The sequence below is a fragment of the Cinclus cinclus genome, chromosome 15 (genome assembly GCF_963662255.1).
Source record: "Cinclus cinclus chromosome 15, bCinCin1.1, whole genome shotgun sequence".
Classification (NCBI taxonomy): Eukaryota; Metazoa; Chordata; class Aves; order Passeriformes; family Cinclidae; genus Cinclus; species Cinclus cinclus.
The window spans coordinates 1,208,852-1,228,567 of NC_085060.1; the positions used below are offsets into that span (position 1 = coordinate 1,208,852).

The 19,716-nt window shown below is 58.9% G+C and overlaps 2 protein-coding genes across 5 annotated transcripts; both read right to left on the reverse strand.

Annotated features, from left to right (window-relative positions):
* Positions 1–755: 755 nt before the first annotated feature.
* Positions 756–5,914, reverse strand: KLF8 (KLF transcription factor 8). 3 transcript variants are annotated; one of them, XM_062502625.1, is made up of 5 exons: positions 5,874–5,914; positions 2,402–2,948; positions 1,668–1,770; positions 1,436–1,569; positions 756–1,264 (listed from the first exon to the last, which is right to left on the reverse strand). In XM_062502625.1, exons 1-5 carry the CDS (start codon positions 5,898–5,900, stop codon positions 1,083–1,085), a joined length of 993 nt encoding a protein of 330 aa, XP_062358609.1. In that variant the 5' UTR covers positions 5,901–5,914; the 3' UTR covers positions 756–1,082. The 3 variants fall into 3 exon arrangements, with proteins under 3 accessions (XP_062358609.1, XP_062358608.1, XP_062358610.1); XM_062502624.1 differs by having other exon boundaries at positions 1,668–1,794; XM_062502626.1 differs by lacking the exon at positions 5,874–5,914 and adding an exon at positions 3,818–3,863 and having other exon boundaries at positions 1,668–1,794.
* Positions 5,915–9,179: 3,265 nt separating this feature from the next.
* On the reverse strand, positions 9,180–19,502 carry LOC134049903 (ras-related GTP-binding protein A). Of its 2 annotated transcripts, XM_062502644.1 has the most exons (10): positions 19,192–19,502; positions 18,689–18,722; positions 16,756–16,855; positions 15,737–15,803; positions 14,917–15,139; positions 14,411–14,506; positions 13,531–13,653; positions 11,643–11,734; positions 10,740–10,855; positions 9,180–9,647 (listed from the first exon to the last, which is right to left on the reverse strand). In XM_062502644.1, exons 2-10 carry the CDS (start codon positions 18,713–18,715, stop codon positions 9,550–9,552), a joined length of 942 nt encoding a protein of 313 aa, XP_062358628.1. In that variant the 5' UTR covers positions 18,716–18,722; positions 19,192–19,502; the 3' UTR covers positions 9,180–9,549. The 2 variants fall into 2 exon arrangements, with proteins under 2 accessions (XP_062358628.1, XP_062358629.1); XM_062502645.1 differs by lacking the exon at positions 19,192–19,502 and having other exon boundaries at positions 18,689–18,727.
* Positions 19,503–19,716: the final 214 nt, after the last annotated feature.

A 19,716-nucleotide genomic window follows, 5' to 3' on the forward strand; every position in this document is an offset into this window, starting at 1 on the left:
GCTGGAAGGCAAGCAGAGGAAAAGCACTTTCCCACGCAGCTGGGAGTTGTTTTCAGCTCCCTGAAGTGCCCCCCCCCCCCAGCCCATCCTCACACCAGTTTCCTCATGCCCACACGGCCAGGGCCAAAGCACCAGCTCAGATGGAGTTTGGGAAGCTCCAACTCCCAAGGAGCCCCCGCAGGGACTTCCCGAGCATGCGAGGTGCTGTGGTCCCCTTCCCACCACCCATCAGCTCAGAGCATCCAACCCCAAATACTGACACCCTTCCCAGCAACCAGGGGGTTGGCTGGGGAGGGATGGAAGAAGCACTCCTCAAAAACCATTATTAAAAAGCAAAGCGTGTGGCCACAGCCGCTGGTTTAACTTAGAAACACTTCAGGTGTCCCAGAGTCTTCCAAAAAACCCGAGAGCTGCTGGCCCTCGTTTCCCTCCCCCCCCCCCCACCCAATCCCACCCCCTCGTAGAATTCCATAAAATCAAAGTTCCATGTTCCACAAAATTTCCCTTTTTGTGGTGCTGATGGTCTCGTTTGTGGGTCACTGTCGGGTTGTGTTTCCCCCTTTCTTGATTCCTCTTCTCCTCCGGGCTCCGTGCCCCCAGCACTTCCCACTTCAGCACGTGCTGAAGGACACACTGAGAGCTGATGTCCCTTCTCCTGCTGGGACAGTCTGGAGATGGAATGGCCAACAGCTCCTCCACGGGAGGCTCATCACTCCCTGCCCGCCCCCCCGCCCCCCCCCCCCCAAGACGTCCTTTCCACGGCTCTCAGATTTTGCCCGCAGGCACTGGGAGAGGTGGGGCACAGGGAACACAGGAGGGGCAAAACGTGCAGGAGGCTGAACGGCCGCTGGGTGAATTCCAGGTGAGGAGTCAAGGAGCCTCCAGGCGAGGACAAACCCAGGAATAAAAACAGCCGGGGACAAGAGAGAAGGGGCAACAGTCCAGAATCCATTGTTTCCCGTCCCCTCCTGCAGCTCTGGCCCCGGCGCTCCCGCAGTCCCCGCCCCGGCCCGCAGGAGCCGCGGGGTGTGGATGGGCGGAGGGAGGGAGGCGCAGCCGGCTCCCAGCGCGGCGGGCAGCGCTCACATCATGACGTGCCGCCGGCGGTGCAGGGCCAGGTGGTCGGAGCGGGAGAAGCTGCGGTCGCAGTCCGAGCAGCGGAAGGGTTTGATGCCCGTGTGCTTGCGGAAGTGCCGGGTGAGCTCGTCCGAGCGGGCGAACTTCCAGGTGCAGCCTTCCCACGTGCATTTGTAAGGCTTCTCACCTGTGCCAGGGGAGCACCGAGGGGTCAGCGGTGCCACATGGAGTCCCCAGACCCCCTCACAGCAATTCCAGACGGAGAATACCCTCGGAACGCCCACCCCTTTGTTCAGGGATCCAGCACCATCCCTCCCCCAGCCCAGGGGGAATCCAGGGACACAAATCCCACCCTCACCTGTGTGTATCCTCCGGTGGGCTTTGAGGTGGGAGCTTTTAGTGTAGACCTTATTGCAGCCCTCGAAGTCGCACTGGTGGATGCGCCGTTTCTTCAGGTCCGGGGAATCGGCTCTGGGTCCCCGTGCCGCCGGCCTGCCGGGAGCAGGGAGAGCTGCAGCCACGGTCCCGGGGGGCTCAGGGGCCATAAAGGGGGATAAAGGGTGGGGAGGCACAGGCAGGAGGACACTCACTCTCTCTGGAGGTCCTGGAAGGGAGCCGGGCCACTCTCAGAAGCGCTGTCCTCGCTGTCGCTGTTCATGTCCATGGGGTACACGGAGCCAGGGTCCATTTTCACTGGAGGGGTCCGGGAAAGGAAAGCTTTAGGACACAATGAGGCAAGGGGTGAGCACGAAACAGAGAGATCCCCCAAAACACCCAGCCCACATCGGGGGTTCAGCCTTCCCCCTGCTCCTGCAGTGCTCCAAGCACTGCCCGTCCCTCCAGAGATTCAAATCCAACTGGGCACATGGAGAAACCCCAAAGGGAGGAAACAACTCGGGGGCACTGCTTTTGGCTGCCAGCTGCTGCCCAGAGCAGGCCAGATTCAGGCCCACCCACCCTGGATAAAGTGGGAAATTAGCTGGGAATATCCTGGGAAAGGGGATTGTGGGGGGCACAGGGAGCAGCTGAGCTGAAACCAGAGCTGCTGGCAGCAGGCAGCCAGTGGGAAGGGCAGGGCGGGCTGCCAGCAGCAGGATGGGTGGAGGACAGGCAGTGCCATGGCCTGTGTGTCCCTGCCCTCCCCACGTTCCCTGGGGGGCACAGGCTGGGGGCCGGCTGAGGGACTTTGTACTAAAGCGGCACACGGTGGTGGCAGGAACACTCCACGGTGAAAAATAAGATCCCCTTCAAGGGTGCCACTCCACGAGGCAGGACAGACACCCTCCACCCCCCAGACTGCAGGGTTCCCCCCAGGTGCCCTTACCAGACCCAGCGTTCTTGCCGTCCCCCCCGATGAGGGGCACGGTAATGGCGGTGACGCCGTCCGTGGGCACGGTGGTGTAGACGACAGGGAGGGACTGCACCACCACGGGGATGGTCTGCAGGTTGCCCATCTTGCTGGGCAGGTTGACGGAGGGGATGGTGTGGATGACGTGAAGGATCTGCTGCCCGCCGCTGCCCTGCGTGGAGGCCAGGATGGAGCCGGGTGAGAGGACAGCCGGGATGGCCGAGGTGGAGCTGAGACCGGAGGGCGGGATAGACACGGTGCTGGGAGCGGGAAGCGGGGGAGCCACCAGCATGGGGGAAGACTGGACCGAGGTCGGGGGCGGTGGCGGCGGGGCCGAGGCCGGAGCCACCTTGGATTTATTGAGGGAGAGATCGACGGGCTCGGCCTGGGGCTGGCTGCAGTCGCTGGCCAGCAGCTCCTCGGGGGGCTCCGTCTTGATGTCAGCCAGCAGCACCGGAGGATCGAGGGGGCCCTCAGCCAGCAGCGCCGACGAGCTCATGGCGGGCGTCGCCTTCTCCTGGCCCTGCAAGAGACCGGCAGTCCGTGAGGAGCCAGGGAAACTGAGGCACGGAGCGGGGGCGCAAGGGGGGTTTTTTTTAACGGGCTCTCACCAACCAACCGACCGGGGCGGTGCCTCGGGGCGGCTCCGGCGGGGCGTGGGGCCAGCCGGGGGTCGCCAGGCCGGGCATGGCGGGGCCCGCCCGTGCCCTGAGGCGGGGCCGGGCCCGCCCGTCCCTCACGGACCCGCCCGGCCCCTCACGGTGACCGCGGCGCGCGCCAAGGGCGGGAACCGCAAGCCCCGCCCCCCCGCCCGCGCCTTTGTGCCGGGCCGGCCCCGCCCCCCGCGGGCGGGGCGGGGTGGGGGCGTGTCCCGCTCACGGGGCGGTGGCGGCCCCGCCCCGCTCCTCCCCCCACCCCCCCCCAGCCTTAAAGGGGCCGCGCCCCCTCATGCTCCCCACCCGTACACCGCCCCCCCCCCCCCCAGCCCGGCCGGGGTCACTCACGCACTGACCCACGGGGCTGCCACGCGTGTCCGCGCTCACAGCTCCCCCCGGCCGCCCGCAGCACCATCTCCCGGGCCGCGCCGGCCGAGGTGCGAACGGCCCCGCGGCTCCACCTGGGCTCGGCCGCGGGTGGAGCTTCTTAAAGGGCCCGGCCCGGCCCTCGCGGGAGGCAACGGGCACGGCCCCACCCGCGGCGCGGCCGGCGCTGCGCCCCCGCGGGACCTCGACACAACCGAGGGATAAGAGGGACCTCCAATCTCACCGCAACCCCGCGCTGGGTCCCGGGGCACGCGTGGGTACGGGGATACCCCTGCCCAAACGAGCCGCTCGTCGCCCCCAACACTGCCCCGGGACCCCCCGGCACTGGCCCCGGGCCCCCCGCACGTACCTGCCCACGCAAGGACCGTCCCCGCCCGCGGAGCCCCCACGCACCGGCCTCGCGCGGCGGCCCCGCCCCGCCACACCCAGCGCCGCGCCCCGCGCACACGGCCCGGCCCCGCCCGGGAGGGGCGGCGGCTACAGCGCACCCCTGGCACCGGCACCGAGCCCTCCCGGTACCGGCACCGAACCTTCCCGATACCAGCACGCAGCCCCCGGCACCGAACCCCCCCCCGGCACCGGCACGGAACCCCCCGCTCACACACGGAGCCCCGAATTCACCGTCCCCATAAAACAGGACCCCCGCTCCAAAGTACCTCCACACTCAGGGCAGGGAACCCCTGCGAGTCCCCCACGAACAGCCAGGGACCCCCCCCAAAACACGCAGAGAGCCACGGAACCCCCAAACACAGCACCCCACGTATCACCATGGGCTCCCGCCCAGATACAGCCGAGAGCCCCCCAAAACACCCCAAAAAGAGCCAGAGACATCCCCCCTCCCCAGAACCCACCTATGCACCTGGGGACCCCCCACCACACAGAGCCCCCTCCAAACACACATCGCACCCCAAAACAGAGACAGAGACCCCCCCCCAGTACCCACGTATTGGGAGGATCCCCCCAAAACGTACACTTAGCCAGGGACCCCCACCAAACACCCCGTTAATCAGCCAAGGACCCCAAAACACCCCCCTCCCTCACACTCACAAATTACCAGCACCCCAAAAACACCTCCACTGTCAGGTAGGGACCCCCATAGTCCCCCACAAAATCCAAGGACCCTTAAAACACGCCCCCAAAAAAGGAGAGACACCGCACGTTTAGTCAGGGACTCCCCCACAACTGCCCCCCTCCTGGCAGACCCGCCCCCCAAAAACACACCAGGGATCACCCCCAGACAGACACCCACCTGCCCCCCGCACCTGGGAACCCCAATGTCCCCCCAATGTCCCCCCAGACCCCCCCTCACACACGGGGGGTACCCGCAAACAGACTCATGGGGGGTGCAAAAAGGACACCCCGTCCTCCCCTGGTGGCCCTCCCCTCCCCAAATTTGGGGGTTCCTTGCACCCGGGAGTTCCCCACAAACAAACTCACTAGGGGGGGTGTGTGCTAAAGGGACACGCCGTCCTCCCCTGGGTGACTCTCCCCTACCCAAATCTGGGGGTCCCTTGTACCCCAAAGCCCCGGCTCGCTGCCTCCCCCGCCCCCCAAATTCCACCATCGCTGACCCCTCGCTTTTATGGGTGAATTCCTCCGTCCTCAGGCTGGTGCACCCCAAAACCCAGGCAGGAGTGAGGAGTGGGTGCTCCCCTCCTCAAACCCGCAAAACTTTGGGGTGCTCCCAACACTTCGTGTCCCCAGCACCCCGAGAAGAATCAGTGTCCCCCTTTTTTTACCCTAAAACAGCTTAAGGAGGGATTTCGGATGACCTTGGGCGGGGGGGGGGGAGCGTGGGAAAACGCCTTCCACAGCCCCCCAACTAATCCCCTTCCCCCCGTTTTGTCCCCAGCGTGTCCCCAACCCCTCCCCCCGCTGCGTGTCCCCCACCCGTGGGCGTGGAGGGGTCACACCCCGCCGCCGCCGCCACACCCCCCCGTGGAATTTCCTCCGCGCTCCACCCTCCGCCAGCGGCCGCTCGGGATACGGCGTGGGGTAGGGGGGGGGGGGGGGGGCACGGAGGGGATACAGAGGAGGGGGGATCCCCGCGGGTGGGGGTACGGGGAGAGGGCTGGAGCCCAAATGGGGTCTGGCCCTTTAAGAGCAAAGGGCGTGGGAGGGGGGAGGGAAGGGCGGGGCCGCCGCCCGGTGTGACCTCCCAGCCGCGGGGGGGCGCCCTCCCCGGAAGCGCACGGTGCGTGAGGGAAGGGGGGGGACACCCCACGCGCGACCCCCGCGTGAGGGGGCGAGGAGGGAGGGGAGGCCTGAGGGGCCGCGGGACCCTCCCCCTCCATCCCTCCCTCCCTCCCTCCCTTCTTCGTACTCCCCTCTCCCCCCCTTTGGACCCCGCGCTCCCACACCCCCTCATCCCCCCACGCGCGTCCCGAGCCCCCGGCCCCACGCACCGTCCCCCGCGCCTCCTCCGAGCGCATCCCCGGCCGCCGCCGCTGCCCCCGGGGCGGTGCCGGGTGGGGCGGGGTGGGGCCCCCACGGGCGGGGAGGGGCCGCGTGGGGCGGAGCTCCCCTCCCCCACCCTCTTTTTTTTTTTTTTTTTTTTTGGGGTGGGGGTGCTGCCCCGCCCTTGAGGTGACATCATCGGCAGCCAATGGGCGGCTCCCCTCGCATCCGGCGTTGCCATAGGAACGCGCAGGATTTGGGGGAGGGGGGGTGCTGCACCCCAGTTTGCTCCCACTCCCCCCCCCAAACGGAGGGCACCCCAAAATCGGGCTGGGGGTGCTGCTGGGGGGCTGAGACCTGGACAACTTGTGGCAGTGATGAGGGGGAGCAGAGAGGATCCCCCCCCTCCATTTGGGGTCCTGTGGTCCTCCTGCACCCCCATCCACAGGGGCTTGGGGCACCTCCAAATCCGAGCACCCGCGGGTGTCCTGGGGGGCCACTGTCTGCAATCCTCCCCCAATCTCTGCCTCCTGAGCCTCCTTCACCACACAGGTAAGCCCCCAAATACTTGGGGTCCCCCAAGGTGGCAGAGCTGGGGGAGCCTCTCCAGAAGGCTGCAGCCGTGGGGGGCTGTGGGGGTCTTGGGGAGACCCTGGCCTGGGCTGGAGCTTCTCCCCCACTCATCCCACACTCCCTGGACCCTGCTGGTTTTCCAGCCTCTTGCCCCAAGGGGACCTGGCTGCTCTTTGGGATGTCCCCAACCCTGAGATGTCCCCACCCTGTGCTGAATTTGCCAGGGGTAGGCCCAGGCTGGGTTAATCACCCCATAACCGCCCCCCAAGTGCAGGACCCCAACCCCCAGCTCTGCCCCAGCTCATCCCCAGGGATGGGAAATCCTGGGGATGGGGACTCAGCCAGGTGTCCCCTACTCATGATGTCCCTGCCAGGGGTGACTCAAGGAGCAGGTGATGGCCACCAAGGTGGTGACCTTGGCACACACAGAGCTCATCCAGGGTGAGGAGGGGACCCCTGTGAGCCCCCGCTTCTGCCAAGCCACCACACCTCAACCAGGACCAAACTGACCTCTTTTTTTGTTAAAAAGCCCCTTCCCCTACTCAGGAAACAGCCAGAGAGGCACCAGGACAGGCTCAGGTAGGGACCCTCCCTCAGCCAACCTCCTCTGGGGAGCTTTTGGGGACCAGAAAAACTTTTGGGGGGGGGGGATGAGTGCACCCTACACCCAAAGGCACCCCCACCCCAGTGTCACCGAGCTGAAGGAGGCACAGGTGACCTCCCAAAAACCACAGAAGAAAGGGGAAGTAGGACAGGGGTTCCCCCAAGGTCCCGTCTCCTGCTCTCCCTGGCAGCTGCACATCCCCGAGGATGGATTTGGGCAGGAGGGGTTGAATGGTGTGGATGCTGCTCACGAGGTGCCTGCAAGCCACAGCTGAGCAGTGACAATCCAGGGTGACTTTGGAGAATCTGCCACTCCCTGGATGTGTTGGAGGAGCTGGTTCCAGCTGGAGAGCAGCGTGTGGCCACCACAGCCCTGTGTCCATCCCCCCAACAGCTCCAGGGGACAATTCTGTGCCACAGAGGAGCAAAAACAAGTGGAAGCATCCCCAGAGAAACCCTCAGGAATTGTCGCCCCTAAACAGCTCATCCTGGGGGAAACAGCCTGGAGCTGACCCCACTGGAGCCATCCATGCTCCGAGGCAAGAAAGAAATGATCAAAAAATCCTGGAAGTAGCTCCAAGACAAGCCCCGGGAGCACAGCCTGCCCTGGGGACCCACAGCAGCTCCAAGGGGAAAGGAACTGGGCCAAGAGGGGATTTATTCAGGAACTTGGTGACACATGGCATCAAGTTTCTCCTCATTCCAAGGTCAAGTGCTGAAGGAAAAGGTTGGATCACAGCCACCTCATCCAGGTTTAGGATGATGTTTGTGTGAGAAACATCTGGAGCAGGCATCTTTTTTTTTTTTTTTTTTTTTTTTTTCCTGAGGAGAAGAGAAAGGTGGAAGAGTTTTCCAGGAGGTGGGATGAGGGTGCTGAGCCTGACCTCCCAAATATCCCTGCTTGGAATGGAAGGAGCCAGAGCAGCCCCCAACCCAGGCTCCCAAAAAGGCCTGGAATCTGCTTTGGGAAGGGACAAAGGACACAGCTCAGTGCCATCAGAGCAGGCAGGGCAGGTGCTCTGACACAGCCACCCGTGTTTGTCACAGGCTGTCACTTAATGAGTGCAGTGGCACCTTGGCCACAGCAAAAGGATCAGGCTGATTCCCAAAGAGCCCCCAGATCCATGCACCTCAGGAAAAGGGATTTGAAGTAGAACAGCAGAACTTCGCCCCAACCCTCGCTGGGTCACTGTCCCAGAAGGCTCCAGCCCGGCCAGGATTTGGCTCCTGACAGCTCTGGCCACCTGTCCCTTTGTCACCTCTGCCCCACTCCTCATTCCCCCTTTGACATCATCCCACTTCCATGCGCTGCTTCCAGGTTTAATCCTTGAGGAAACCCAGCGGCAACTCCTGTCACCATGGCAATGAGGCAGCATTCCCACCGTCCCTCCTTCTGCTCCCAAATCTCTGCAACTGCGGCCTCTCCCGAAGCCCTTCCCAGTGGGATGGGATATTCCAGAGGCTTCAACACCCGCCCCATCCTCCTGCTCCGAGGGCAGGCTTGGAGTGTGGGAAGCCGTGACATTCCCAGCAGGGTCTGATCCCAGCCAAGTTCTGTCGGGGCTCGTTCCACGATTCCCACTCCAGTTATTCCACACCTGCATCCCGGCAAACAAACACAACCTCCGCTCATTCACAGCTCTCCAGCGGCTCCCTCGGGAGCAGCTCCCGTGGCACGGGGACGATTCCCACGGGAACTCCCCCAGGCCGAGGCACGGCAGCTGCCGGGTGGGCGGTGCGAGACGCGGGTGTCCAATTCCAGGGGGATGGAGCAGGGCTGGGAGCTCCTGCGCGGAGCCCCCAGGTTCCCCAGCCCTTTCGGCTCGCCGCTCCCACTCCTCGGCCTCGCCCCGGTGGATTTCTCCCCTCCCAGCGGGTGTGTGGGTAGGGATACAGGGAAGAGCCAGGCACGGAGGCACCACACCCTTTTTTACACAGCAATTCGATGGAACAAGAGGGAAAAAAGGGAGGGAGACGCTGCCAAGCGATTCCCAGTGAAACTCTGAAACGGCTTTCAGCCAAATCCCCCCAGAACCGCGAATGGAGCCATGCAGCTCCTACAGCTCTGCTTCCCAAAGCCGCCTCAGGATTTGGGAGAAAGCAAACCCACACTTCGCAAAGCTCTCGGATCTGAAATCCCTGGTAGCAAAAATTTATTTCCATGACCGAAGACGAGGAGAAATTTATAAACTTATTCTAGCAACCATCCAAGGAAGCTGTAAATATCCCATCACCTGGCAGCCACGCATCCACGAGGGCTCTGCCACACCCCCTGGGGGCACATCACCCGTGTCCTGCCTCCTTCCCCACCTTCCCGTGCCAGGGAACTCCAGGAAGGTCCTCAGCACATTCAGCCAACCTCCAGCTCTAGTGTCCAACGTGACAAGGAGAAAAAACAAGCAGCACACTCATTTCAAAGCCCAACAAAGACATGGACAGTGTTAGATTCTCCTAAAAAGAAGTAGTCCCGATGTGTTTTTTCTCCCCCCAAAGCCCCAGTGCCTGGGATCAGCGCATGAGCAGGCTGTGCTTTGGTCCATCCACCCTCTCCAGCTTCTCAAAGTGTTTCCTGGCGTTCCGGATGTTGATCAGCGTGGCTGCGGAAGCTGCGACGGAAAAGGGAAAGGGGAGATAAAAACAAATTAAAAAGGGGGAGAGTCACCACATCCAAATTCTGCCTGGCTTCAACAGCTCTGTCTGCAGGGTCTGGGGGCATCCTGCTGCTTCCCAACCAGGCAAAATCTACACTGGGATGGGCTGGACAAAATGTAATGGGAGATGGTCTGGATAGAATTTAATGGAGGAAGATTTGGGCAAAATTTGATGTGGGATGGTCTGGATAGAATTTAATGGGGAGTGGTCTGGATAAAATTCAGTGTGGGATAGTCAGGACAAAATTCGATCTGGGATGGTCTGGGTAAAATTTAATGGGGGATGGGTAAAAATTAATAAGCATGGGAAGGTCTGGGCAAAATTCAGCATAGAATAGTCTGAGCAAAATTTAATGTGGGAAGGTCTGGGCAAAATTTAATATGGCATGATCAGGGCTGTTGCTGATCCCAGAAGAACATGAGGAAAAGCCTCTCCCAGGGAGAGCTGCTCATCCCAGAGCTGCTCCCCAGCCCAGGAATGCCCAGCTGGTGCCTCACCCCAACACTGTCCCTAATTCCAGAAGTGAGGAGGGCAGGGAAGCCACAGCAGCAGGCCTGAGGAGCCCTGGGCAGTGTCCCTGGAGCCCCTGAGCTCCCAGCAGGAATTCCAAGGGCTGTGTAAACAGGGATCTGCTCCCAGGGGCTGCGGGCTGGCACTGCTGCACTCCTCCTTGGGATAAATAGATGCTGCTAAAATTAGAGCCTGTCCACCCCAGACAGCCCAGGCAGCCAGAGCAACACCCAAACATGAGCCAGCTCTGCTTCCTCCCCAAAAATCACCGGGGCTGTCAGCTCCCAGCTGCCCAAAATAGGTTTTAGGCACGACCTGCTCAGCCAGGTCTGGTTTGGTGGCTCCCTGTGACAGCAGCAGCAGCAGCTCAGCTGTGCCACCACCTCTGCAGGGTCCTGCTCACCCTCAATCCCTCTCTCTTCATCAGTTCTGTAATTAAAAACTATTTTTTAATGAAAGAAACACGGTTTGAACTGGGTAATTTCACCTTTTTTGAGGTTTTTCTGAGTTTTTTTTTATTTTTGGCTCTGACTTACGTATGGAGGGGTCTGACATGACCACCATCACGTAGGTGTTGGATGTGAAGATGTCAATGAAAGCAGCAAAGTTGGAGTTCCTGACCTCCATGCTCTGGAAAGAAGCTGCCAGCTTACTGGAAAACAAGGAAATAAAGGGGAATAAAAAAAGTAAATGAAGAGATTTTGTGCCCACGTGGCCAAAATCCCTGGTCTGAGCTGTTGGGAAGAAGGAGGAGCTGGAATTCCCACTTGGCAAGGTGTGGTTATAGCAGGGCTTTGGCTGGCCTTAGTTTTAAAGGGAAACTTCCTCAGTTTTGGGCCAAATGAGAACAGTATCAGCTGATTGTGCATTGAATGAAGGAAATTCCAGACACAAGCCCCCTGAGCAGGCCTGCTCCCTAAGGATACCAGCTCAGCCATTCCCAGCTGGATACTCTGGATGAGCAGCAGAAATAAGCATAAACAGGGAACAGCTGGAGACATCAGAACATCTGTAAACCCCCCCAGAAACTTCTCCATCCTATCCAGCTCCACACAGCCTCAGGATGAACCTGACTGTGCAGCTTGGGGGCTGCGTAAAGCCCAGCTTCCCACTTTTCCACTGAAAATAGGGATAAACCATGTCTACAAGCCCTGTCCTCCCCCCTGGAGCAGAGCTCTCCAGTTGCCATTCCCAGTTTGCAAGAAAAAACACTTTTGATCAGTTCAGCCCTGGAATTCCTCTGCCTTGATCCAACATAAGGAGGCCTGGAATAAAACAGCACCAAACCTCTCCCACCAGAGAGGTTAAATTAATGTTTCATGATTTGTTTTCCAACAGTATTCCACCCTGGCATTCCAGCTGCTGAGGAGTCAAACTGGGATTCTCTGGAAAAAGCTGGGATAGCCCTGATCTCCTCAGTGCTGATGAGAGCAGCTCACCTGCAGCTCAGCTTGAACTGTTTGATGATGTTGCTGATCTTCTCAAACCTGTGCACGTCCCGCTGCTCCTTGCACTGATAGTGGGAAATCACCTGGAAAAGGGGCACAGCCAGTCAGGGATTCCAGCCCAGCTCTCCCACAGCAATTCTGGGAAAGGCTAGGGAGCAGGGCAGGGATTCCCTGTGCCTGACTGCATGTTGGGAAGTGTTTACAGCAATTCTTGTAGAGAATTTCTTGTGGAGAAACTCAGTGACAGGATCAGCACACACAAAGGATGGCACAGATCTGCCAGGTGACACCACTGTCCCCTAAGGGCTTTGCCTCAGCAGCAATTTAAATCTTGATCCAAAAATAGGTGGAAACAGAGGAAAAAAAAATGTGTCCATCACCTTAGGAACGGGCTAAGTGCTGTGATAGATTTTCCCTCAATTTAACAGGTTTTTTAGGGTTTTTTTTTCTTCTTCTTCTTTCTCTTAACCATCACTTTTTAAGCTTTCCCAGTTATTCCCACAAACAGCTTTAGCCACATTCAAGACTTGCAATTCCCAGTGTTAAATTTCCTTCCTAAACTTCCCAGATGAGGTTTTTTTCACTACAATTTAAACACCATTTCAGAATAAAATTTTTGGAGTAAGATTTCCCAAAGAGATTTTCAGAGGAAGATTTCCCTTCAAGAGAAAAGAGTCCTGGGAATGTTTAAATACATGAAAATAAGGAAGGAGCTTTTTAAGAAGTCACCATTGCACTTAAATTAGGCACAGAATTTTTGTAGCAAAGATAATTTCTTTCAGTTAAGAATGTCCTTTTGACAATCACACTGTCACACACCCCAAGGTGGAACCATTTGTTATCTCCAAAAGGTCAAAAAGCAGAACTTGCCAGGCATGGCAAGTGTTTGTTTCTGATAGTTTAAGGAGGAAGAAAAGTCATGGCTCCTTTCCCAAATTCCCTCCATCCTTTCCAAATCACCAGCAAGGAAAACGCTCCAAAAAATTCAAATATTTCCTTCAGCTCAGCAAGAGTGAAGAGCCCAGCCCAGCAATCAGGAATATGGACAAACACCAAGCTGGTTTTATCCAGCACCTCTGCAGAAGGATTGGGAGCACAAGGACCTGGAAAAGCATCACAATCCCATGGCTGATCCTCCAGCCATGCTCTGCATTTGCAGAGCATCAAAACTCCAAAGAAATGAGGTCCAGCTCAAATACCCCAGCAGGAGGAAGTGAAAAGGTTTGGTTTTGAAGCTACAAAAGGTTCCTGCCTTGTGCAGAGAGGGATTCTCAGGGCAGTCCTACCACAATGAGGACATGAAACACTCCCAGTTCCTGCAAAAGGAAACCCCAACCAAACCAGCTCAGCTGCTGCAGGGGGGAATTTTGGAATGGTCCCACAGGCCCCAGTGGCTGCCTTCAGAATCCCAAGGTCTGGATCAGGGCATTCTGCACCTCCCAGCTCCCATGGAATCCCACAAGGGCTTGGCTTGGAAGGATCTCAAAGCTCATCCAGTTCCAACCTGACACCTCCCACTGTCCCAGGCTGCTCCAAGCCCTGTCCAGCCCGGCCTTGGGCACTGCCAGGGATCCAGGGGCAGCCACAGCTGCTCTGGGAATTCCAGCCCAGCTCCTCCTTATCCGAGCAGCCAGGAATTCCTGCCAAATATCCCACCCATCCCTGCCCTGTGGCAGTGGGAGCCATTCCCTGTGTCCTGTCCCTCCATCCCTTGTCTCTCCAGCTCTCCTGGAGCCCCTTCAGGCCCTGCCAGGGGCTCTGAGCTCTCCCTGGATCCTTCTCCTCTCCAGGTGAGCACCCCCAGCTCTCCCAGCCTGGCTCCAGAGCAGAGGGGAGGGAAAGGGAGGCTCCATCCAGGGAATTCATCCCAGGAACTCACCAGGAACGTGGCTCTCTCAAACAGCAGCACCTCATCTGCCTCGATGATCTGAGCAAAGTTCCTCAGGTTCATCTCCAGCTGCTGCACGTTGGGGATCAGCTGATAGACAATGCTGGACCAGGCCTGGACATGGAGACACAGAAAGGTCCCATCAGCTCCTCTCCTCCTCAGCCTCTCGTGACAAATCTGCTCCCAGAGGGATCTTTGGCACTTCTGGGTGCTGACAGCCTGGGCAAGGCTGAGAAGCTTCTCCCCCTCTCCGTGCCCAGGTCCCAGAGGGAGCCCAGACCTGAGGAGACCTTTCCCTGGCTCCAGTTCTTCTCCAGCAGGCAGAGAAACTACAGTGCTGCTGAAGAGACTTCACTCATCCCTGGTTTAACTTGGGAATGCTTCTGTGTCTCTTTCTCCCACTCGAGTTTCCAGAGATTTTGAATCCTGAGCAAGGTCAGCACACAGATGGACACTTGGCAGCTCACCCCTGATCCAAACAAAGTTCCACCTTATCCCAGAGGGCCAGGAATAAGCCCAGGAGGGACTGGGGGTGCTGGGATCAACATCTGTGCTCACCCACACTCGGATTTTCCAAGCTCAGCCTCCCCTCCCTGCCCAGCTGCTGACCCAGCTGTGGGGCAGTGCCCAACCTCACCCTTCCCGAGAGCCAGGGGATATCTGAGATGCTTGTCTGCCAAATTCCTGATATTTACCACACGCTCCTGACTTTTTAAAATGAATTCATTAAACCCAGGATTCATTTGGGTTTAATTGACACCCTGCAGAAGCAGCTGCTGCAGAGCTGAACACACCAGCAGCAGCTACAGGGATCCTCCTCCTGCTCTTGCTCCAAGTGGGAAGGCAGATGTGGAGAGGAAGGTGCACCAACCTTGTAAAGTGTCTCATCCCAGATGGAAGTTCTAAAACAAACACATTCCAAGGGCCGGGAAAGGCGCTTCAAGTCTTCCTCACGCTCCTTAAAAATCTGGGAAACAAAGAGAGTTTAGGGATTGAGTGTGAATGTTCCTACCTGTGCTGTAGCTGCTGTATGCATTTATGGGATGAGTTTCACATGGATCTCTGGGATACAGCAGGGGACTGGCCAGGAACCTTCCCAGGGAGCAGCAGGGCCAGGGATGTCTTGCTGGAAGACCCTAAAATTGTCTGGGTTGGAAGGAGCTGAGGTGTGCTGGGAGCTCTGGAACCAGGCAGGAAAGGCTTCTTTTGTCCCTAAAAATCACCACTGCTGTTCTCCACTGGATTCTAGGATGACACACTTTTAAAAAAGGCAGGAAAAGCTCTGAGCATATCTGAGAAAACCTTCGAGGAACAGCCCTGAGGTGTGACCCACATGGCACAAGGGATGCATTTCCATGGCAACCACCAGCTCCTCACCAGATCCCGCTGGTCCTCCTGCACCAAGTCCATCTTGTGCACCAGGCAGAAGATCTTGGCATCGGGGGAGTTCTGGAGAATGGCCTCCAGGCAGGACTGGTAGTAGTGCATGTCCTTCTCCAGCTCCCTGCTCTCCACATCAAACACGTAGATCAGCACCTCCACGTTGCGGAAGATGTTGTCCCTCTGGCTGGTGAAGTAGTTCTCCATGAAGGTGTCCTGCCTGAGGGAGCAGAGCAGGACATTCCCTTTAGAGCAGCTCCTGCCTGGCATCAGGAGTTTGTGGGAAATGCCTCCTGCCAGCAAGGCAAGGCTGGGATTTGGAATTGCAGCTCCAGGCTGGAGCTGTGTGCCCTGAGCATTCCCAAAGAAAGCTGGAAGCTCCTGGAGAGCGTCAGCCCCCACCCAGTCCCACAGGAAGCTGAAGCTTCCCCCATGTCCTGCTGCTTCTGGCTTTAAGGAGCTGTCTGTGAAACCCCATAGACGTAACCCAAAACATCAGTTCAGCCTTAAATCCCAGGATTTAAATCTCCTTTAACTCTGGCTGAGCATGGCTGAGATGATGGAGCTGAAGAGGGGACAGCATTCCTTAAAAAAAAAGCTGCTTCCAGGAGCCACAGGATCAGCCTCCAGCATGGCCTCTCTGCACAAATCCCATCTGGACTGAGCTGGAGATGAGAAATTCCAGCACCTCAGCAGGAGAAGAGCATTCCCTCAGCACCACCTCATCCCAGGGAGAGAAGAATCCACTCTGTTCCATCCCTGATTCCCCACAGCCTCCCCCAAAAGCTGGGAAAGGCCAGGAATAATCAGTACCTACCCTCCACAGTCCCACAGGTTCAACACCAGGTTTCCCAGGAATCTAACGTGGGAATGCTCCACATCAACTGCAAAGAGACAGGAATTCACTGCCTGCACCACACACCCGGGGCAGAGCAAAAAATCATGGGAATCAGCACAAAATCATGGAATGGGTTAGGTTGGAAGGGATTAAAGATCTCATTCCAGCCCCTGCCACCTTCCACTATCCCAGGTTGCTCCAAGCCTCGTCCAGACTGGCCTTTGACACTTGCAGGGATGAGCATTCCTCACAAAACAGCCCCAGTTTGTAAAATGCCACAAAAACACCATTTCCCAGAGGAACTCAGGCCTCCCTGCCCATTGCTCTCCTGAGAAGTGCAGCTCCCTTCAATCATACATTCCTGATCCCTGGGATATTGTCTGAATGACTCTGCAGGGCTTGAAGCCATCTTTATAAACAAAGCAGGAACACAGGGAATGTAAACTTCAGGAAGAGGCCAAATTTATGGCAAAGAGGAAAATTACACCAATCCCTGACATTAAATCCTCCCAGACCCTTCCCAGTGAGAAGCACCAGATCCCAACAACTCATCCCCTTCTTCCACAGGAATCACTTCTCGCTCTTTCCCAACAAAGGCTTTGGAAAGGGAAAAAGGCATTCATTAAGCCCAGTGCATCATCCTGACACAACCATGGGGACATTGCAGGATCCCTGGATACAGCAGCAATGTTCCACCAACACAGAGGAGGCTCTGACAGCTGTAGCTGCACCAAAGGCTGCTTCCTCATCCCAAAAAAAGAGGGAGTTAAGGATAAGAGTTGAACAATAAAGCAGCAAAGCCAACCCCAGCACTGTCTTTCCCTTCCCTCCTCTTCCTGCCTGTCCCTGGCTGATCCCGAAGCTCCCAGCAGGGTGTGGCAGCTGGGAGGACCTGCAGGGACACACCCGACCCAGGGATGTCTGCAGGGAACGGCCCTGCCCCTCTAATGAGGGGGTTGGAGCCCTGGCATCTGGGAATTGGGCCGGGAATTCCTTACTGGTGGCCCCCAGGCGCCGCGTGTCCCGGGCGATGTAGTTGGCAAAGATAATGGATCTCATGCTGGTCTTCCCAGACCCACTTTTACCCATCAGCAGCACCTGCAGAGAGGGAAAGCAGGAAAAATGAGTTCCCACAGAGCACTGAGTCCTTCCCAGCTCCCTGGAGTTGACACCTTACTGCCAAAGCCACCAAACACAGGAGTGGCACATTCCAGCTGGGAATGCACCTGGAGAGAGGCAGAGAGGAGCGCGTGGGAATCAGGACAGACATCCCAATCCTGCTGTCCCTGTCCATCCCAACCCTGCTGTCCCTGGTCACTGGGCCGTGGTCAGATCCAACACTTTTTTCAAAAAACATGGAAAGGACTCAGGAAATTCCCAGCTACCTGATGGCTTTGGTGGCACCAAAGGACTTTAAAGGTGAGGAACAGCTTTGTCTCAACCCTTCCAGACCATATACAATCCTTCACCCCCTGGTTTTCCACCCCAAACTCTCTGTCCTGACCAGAAAGGGTTGGGAGGGACCTTAAAGATCTTCTAATGCTGCTCTTCCCACAACATAACTGGTTTTCTTTTCCCCAAATACCAGGGACATTCCCAGTTTCAGGTGCCAGAAGACCAAAACAAAAAAATAAATGGAAAAGTAGATGAGACAGCCCAGGTCAGGGTCCCCAGAGCAGGGGAGACTCTTTATGGCTCCAGTGACGCCTCTCCAGAGGAGACTCTTGGCTCCATGAGGTCCCATCCCTGCAGACCTCAGGGGAAAGGAGAGGCAGCCAAAAAGTAGGGAATGCAGGGGGTGCGGATGAGGGGACACAGTCACACCAGAGACAGTCACACCAGGCAAGGCTTTACATTGCGATCTAAAAATAAAAATTAAACAAAACAAACCCATCGGCGGCAGCCAACGCAGCCTTGCTCACAAAACCCAGCTGTTCAACGAGTTCCAGTTACGAAGCCAAAACCAGTTTTTGGCAGCAGCCCTGCAAGTCTCCCATCCAGGAGGGATTTCAGGAGAACAGCCCAGGTTCCCTCCCACCCTCACCCTGGGACAGGAACTGCCACAGGCTCAGGATAAAAGCAAGGCAGAATTCCCCAATTCTGAATGCTCAGGTCATTCCTGCAGCAGCTCCAGGCTGGGAGTACCCTGGCCAGAGGGAAGCTGCCCACAGGCTCCAGGATTTGGCAACAAGGAGTGTTCCTGGCTGTTCCACATCCAGGAAGGCTGGGGAGGCCATCCCAGCATGCTGCCTTGTCCTGTCCTGTCCTGTCCCCTGAGCTGATCCCAGAGAACAGCCAAGATCTTATTTCACAGCACCAGCACAAAATCCCAAGCAGAAACTCGATGCCACCCTGAGGCATGGCCCAAAGCAACCCAAATTCCCAAAGTTTGGGCTGCAGAGGCCTTGCAAAGGGGTCGGCCAGCAGCACGGAGAGCCAGGCAGGGAACCCAATCCCACCTCACTACGGAAAAGCAGCCAGAGATTCCTTTAAGAATTATTCCTTTAAGAGCTCTGGATGTTCTCCTGCTTGGATACACCCACCCCTGCCATTCCCAGAGCTGCTGCTCCATCCCCACTGTTAAATTTCATCCTGCCGGGAGTCCTGAGGGAACTGGGGGCTCCTGGGACAGGAGGGTGCCCCAGGCACAGGGAAGGGCTCGGAGCAGATCCTCCTCCCTGAGCAGGGAGGGTTTTGCAACAGCCCCAGCAGCACCCGGGGAACAGCAACTGCCAGGGAAGGCTCTGCACTGAGCCAGCCCACACCCAGGCCGGGATTAAACCCGGTTTCAACTCCTGGCACTTCCAGCAGAGGATGCAGCGCTGACCCCGAGAGGCTTCCGAGGCACCGGAGCCCCAGCCCGAGGGATGGATACAACAAATGGTGTTCATGCACGGGGATAGAAAACGGAATCTCCCTCCTTCTCTTTACCTTTTTCTTCATGGCTGTGCTTGGCATCACACACCTGCCGAGAGAAGGCCACCTTGGATCGCTGCTTTCCACATACACAGGCTCCAATCCCAATCCCAATCCCAGTCCCAGTCCCAGTCCCATCCGCGGTACTGGGGAAACGCTGACACAGCCCCTGCTCCCTTCCCTTGCTCCGGGCCATGGGGAACTCACACTGCCCCTTCCCCGCGATGTTCCTCAGCCCTTTCCTCTGGATGTCCTTCCATTCCCCGGGGATGTCCTGCAGCGGCACCCCCAGGATTCCCCCGGGATGTCCCACAGCCCCATCCCCACAGTTCCCCCGGGATATCCCGCAGCCCCATTCCCGGGATCCCCCGGGGATATCCCACAGCCCCATCCCCGGGATCCCCCGCGATATCCCGCAGCCCCATTCCCGGGATCCCCCGGGGATGTCCCGCAGCCGCCCCCGGCCCCGCCGGGCCCCGCAGTGCCCGCGCCCCCCGGGCCGGGCCGCGCCCCGCTACCTTCGGCGGCGATGGGCGGCTCGGGGCCGGCTCGGGGTGCGATGCCGGTGGGACCCCGGTAGCTCCGGCGGCTCGGGGGGCGATGCCGGTGCGAGCCCGGTGGCTCGGGGCGGCTCGGGGGACGCTGCCGGTGCGGACCCCGGCAGGCCGGGGCGGCTCGGGGCGGTCGGGGGGCGCTGCCCGGGGCGGTGGCGGTGCCCGGTTCGGGGGGCCGGCCTGTCCCGGGGCTGTCCCGGGGCTGTCCCGGGCCTGTGGCGGTGCCCCCGTCCCGCCCCCCGCGCTCACGGGACCCAGCGCTCGGCCACCGCCGCCGGTCACGTGAGCGCCCGCGCGCGCCCCGCCCTCCCGACCCCTCCGGCGTCACGTGACGCGGGCGCGCGCGGGGCGGCCGAAGGCCCGGCCGCCATGTTGGGTGAGGGCAGCGCCTTCCTAGCAAGGCCGGGGGCGTTTACTGGGGGGCTCCCGGTGATTCCCGGTGATTCCCGGTGACTCCCATGGAACGGCGGGACCGCCCCAGCGATCGGC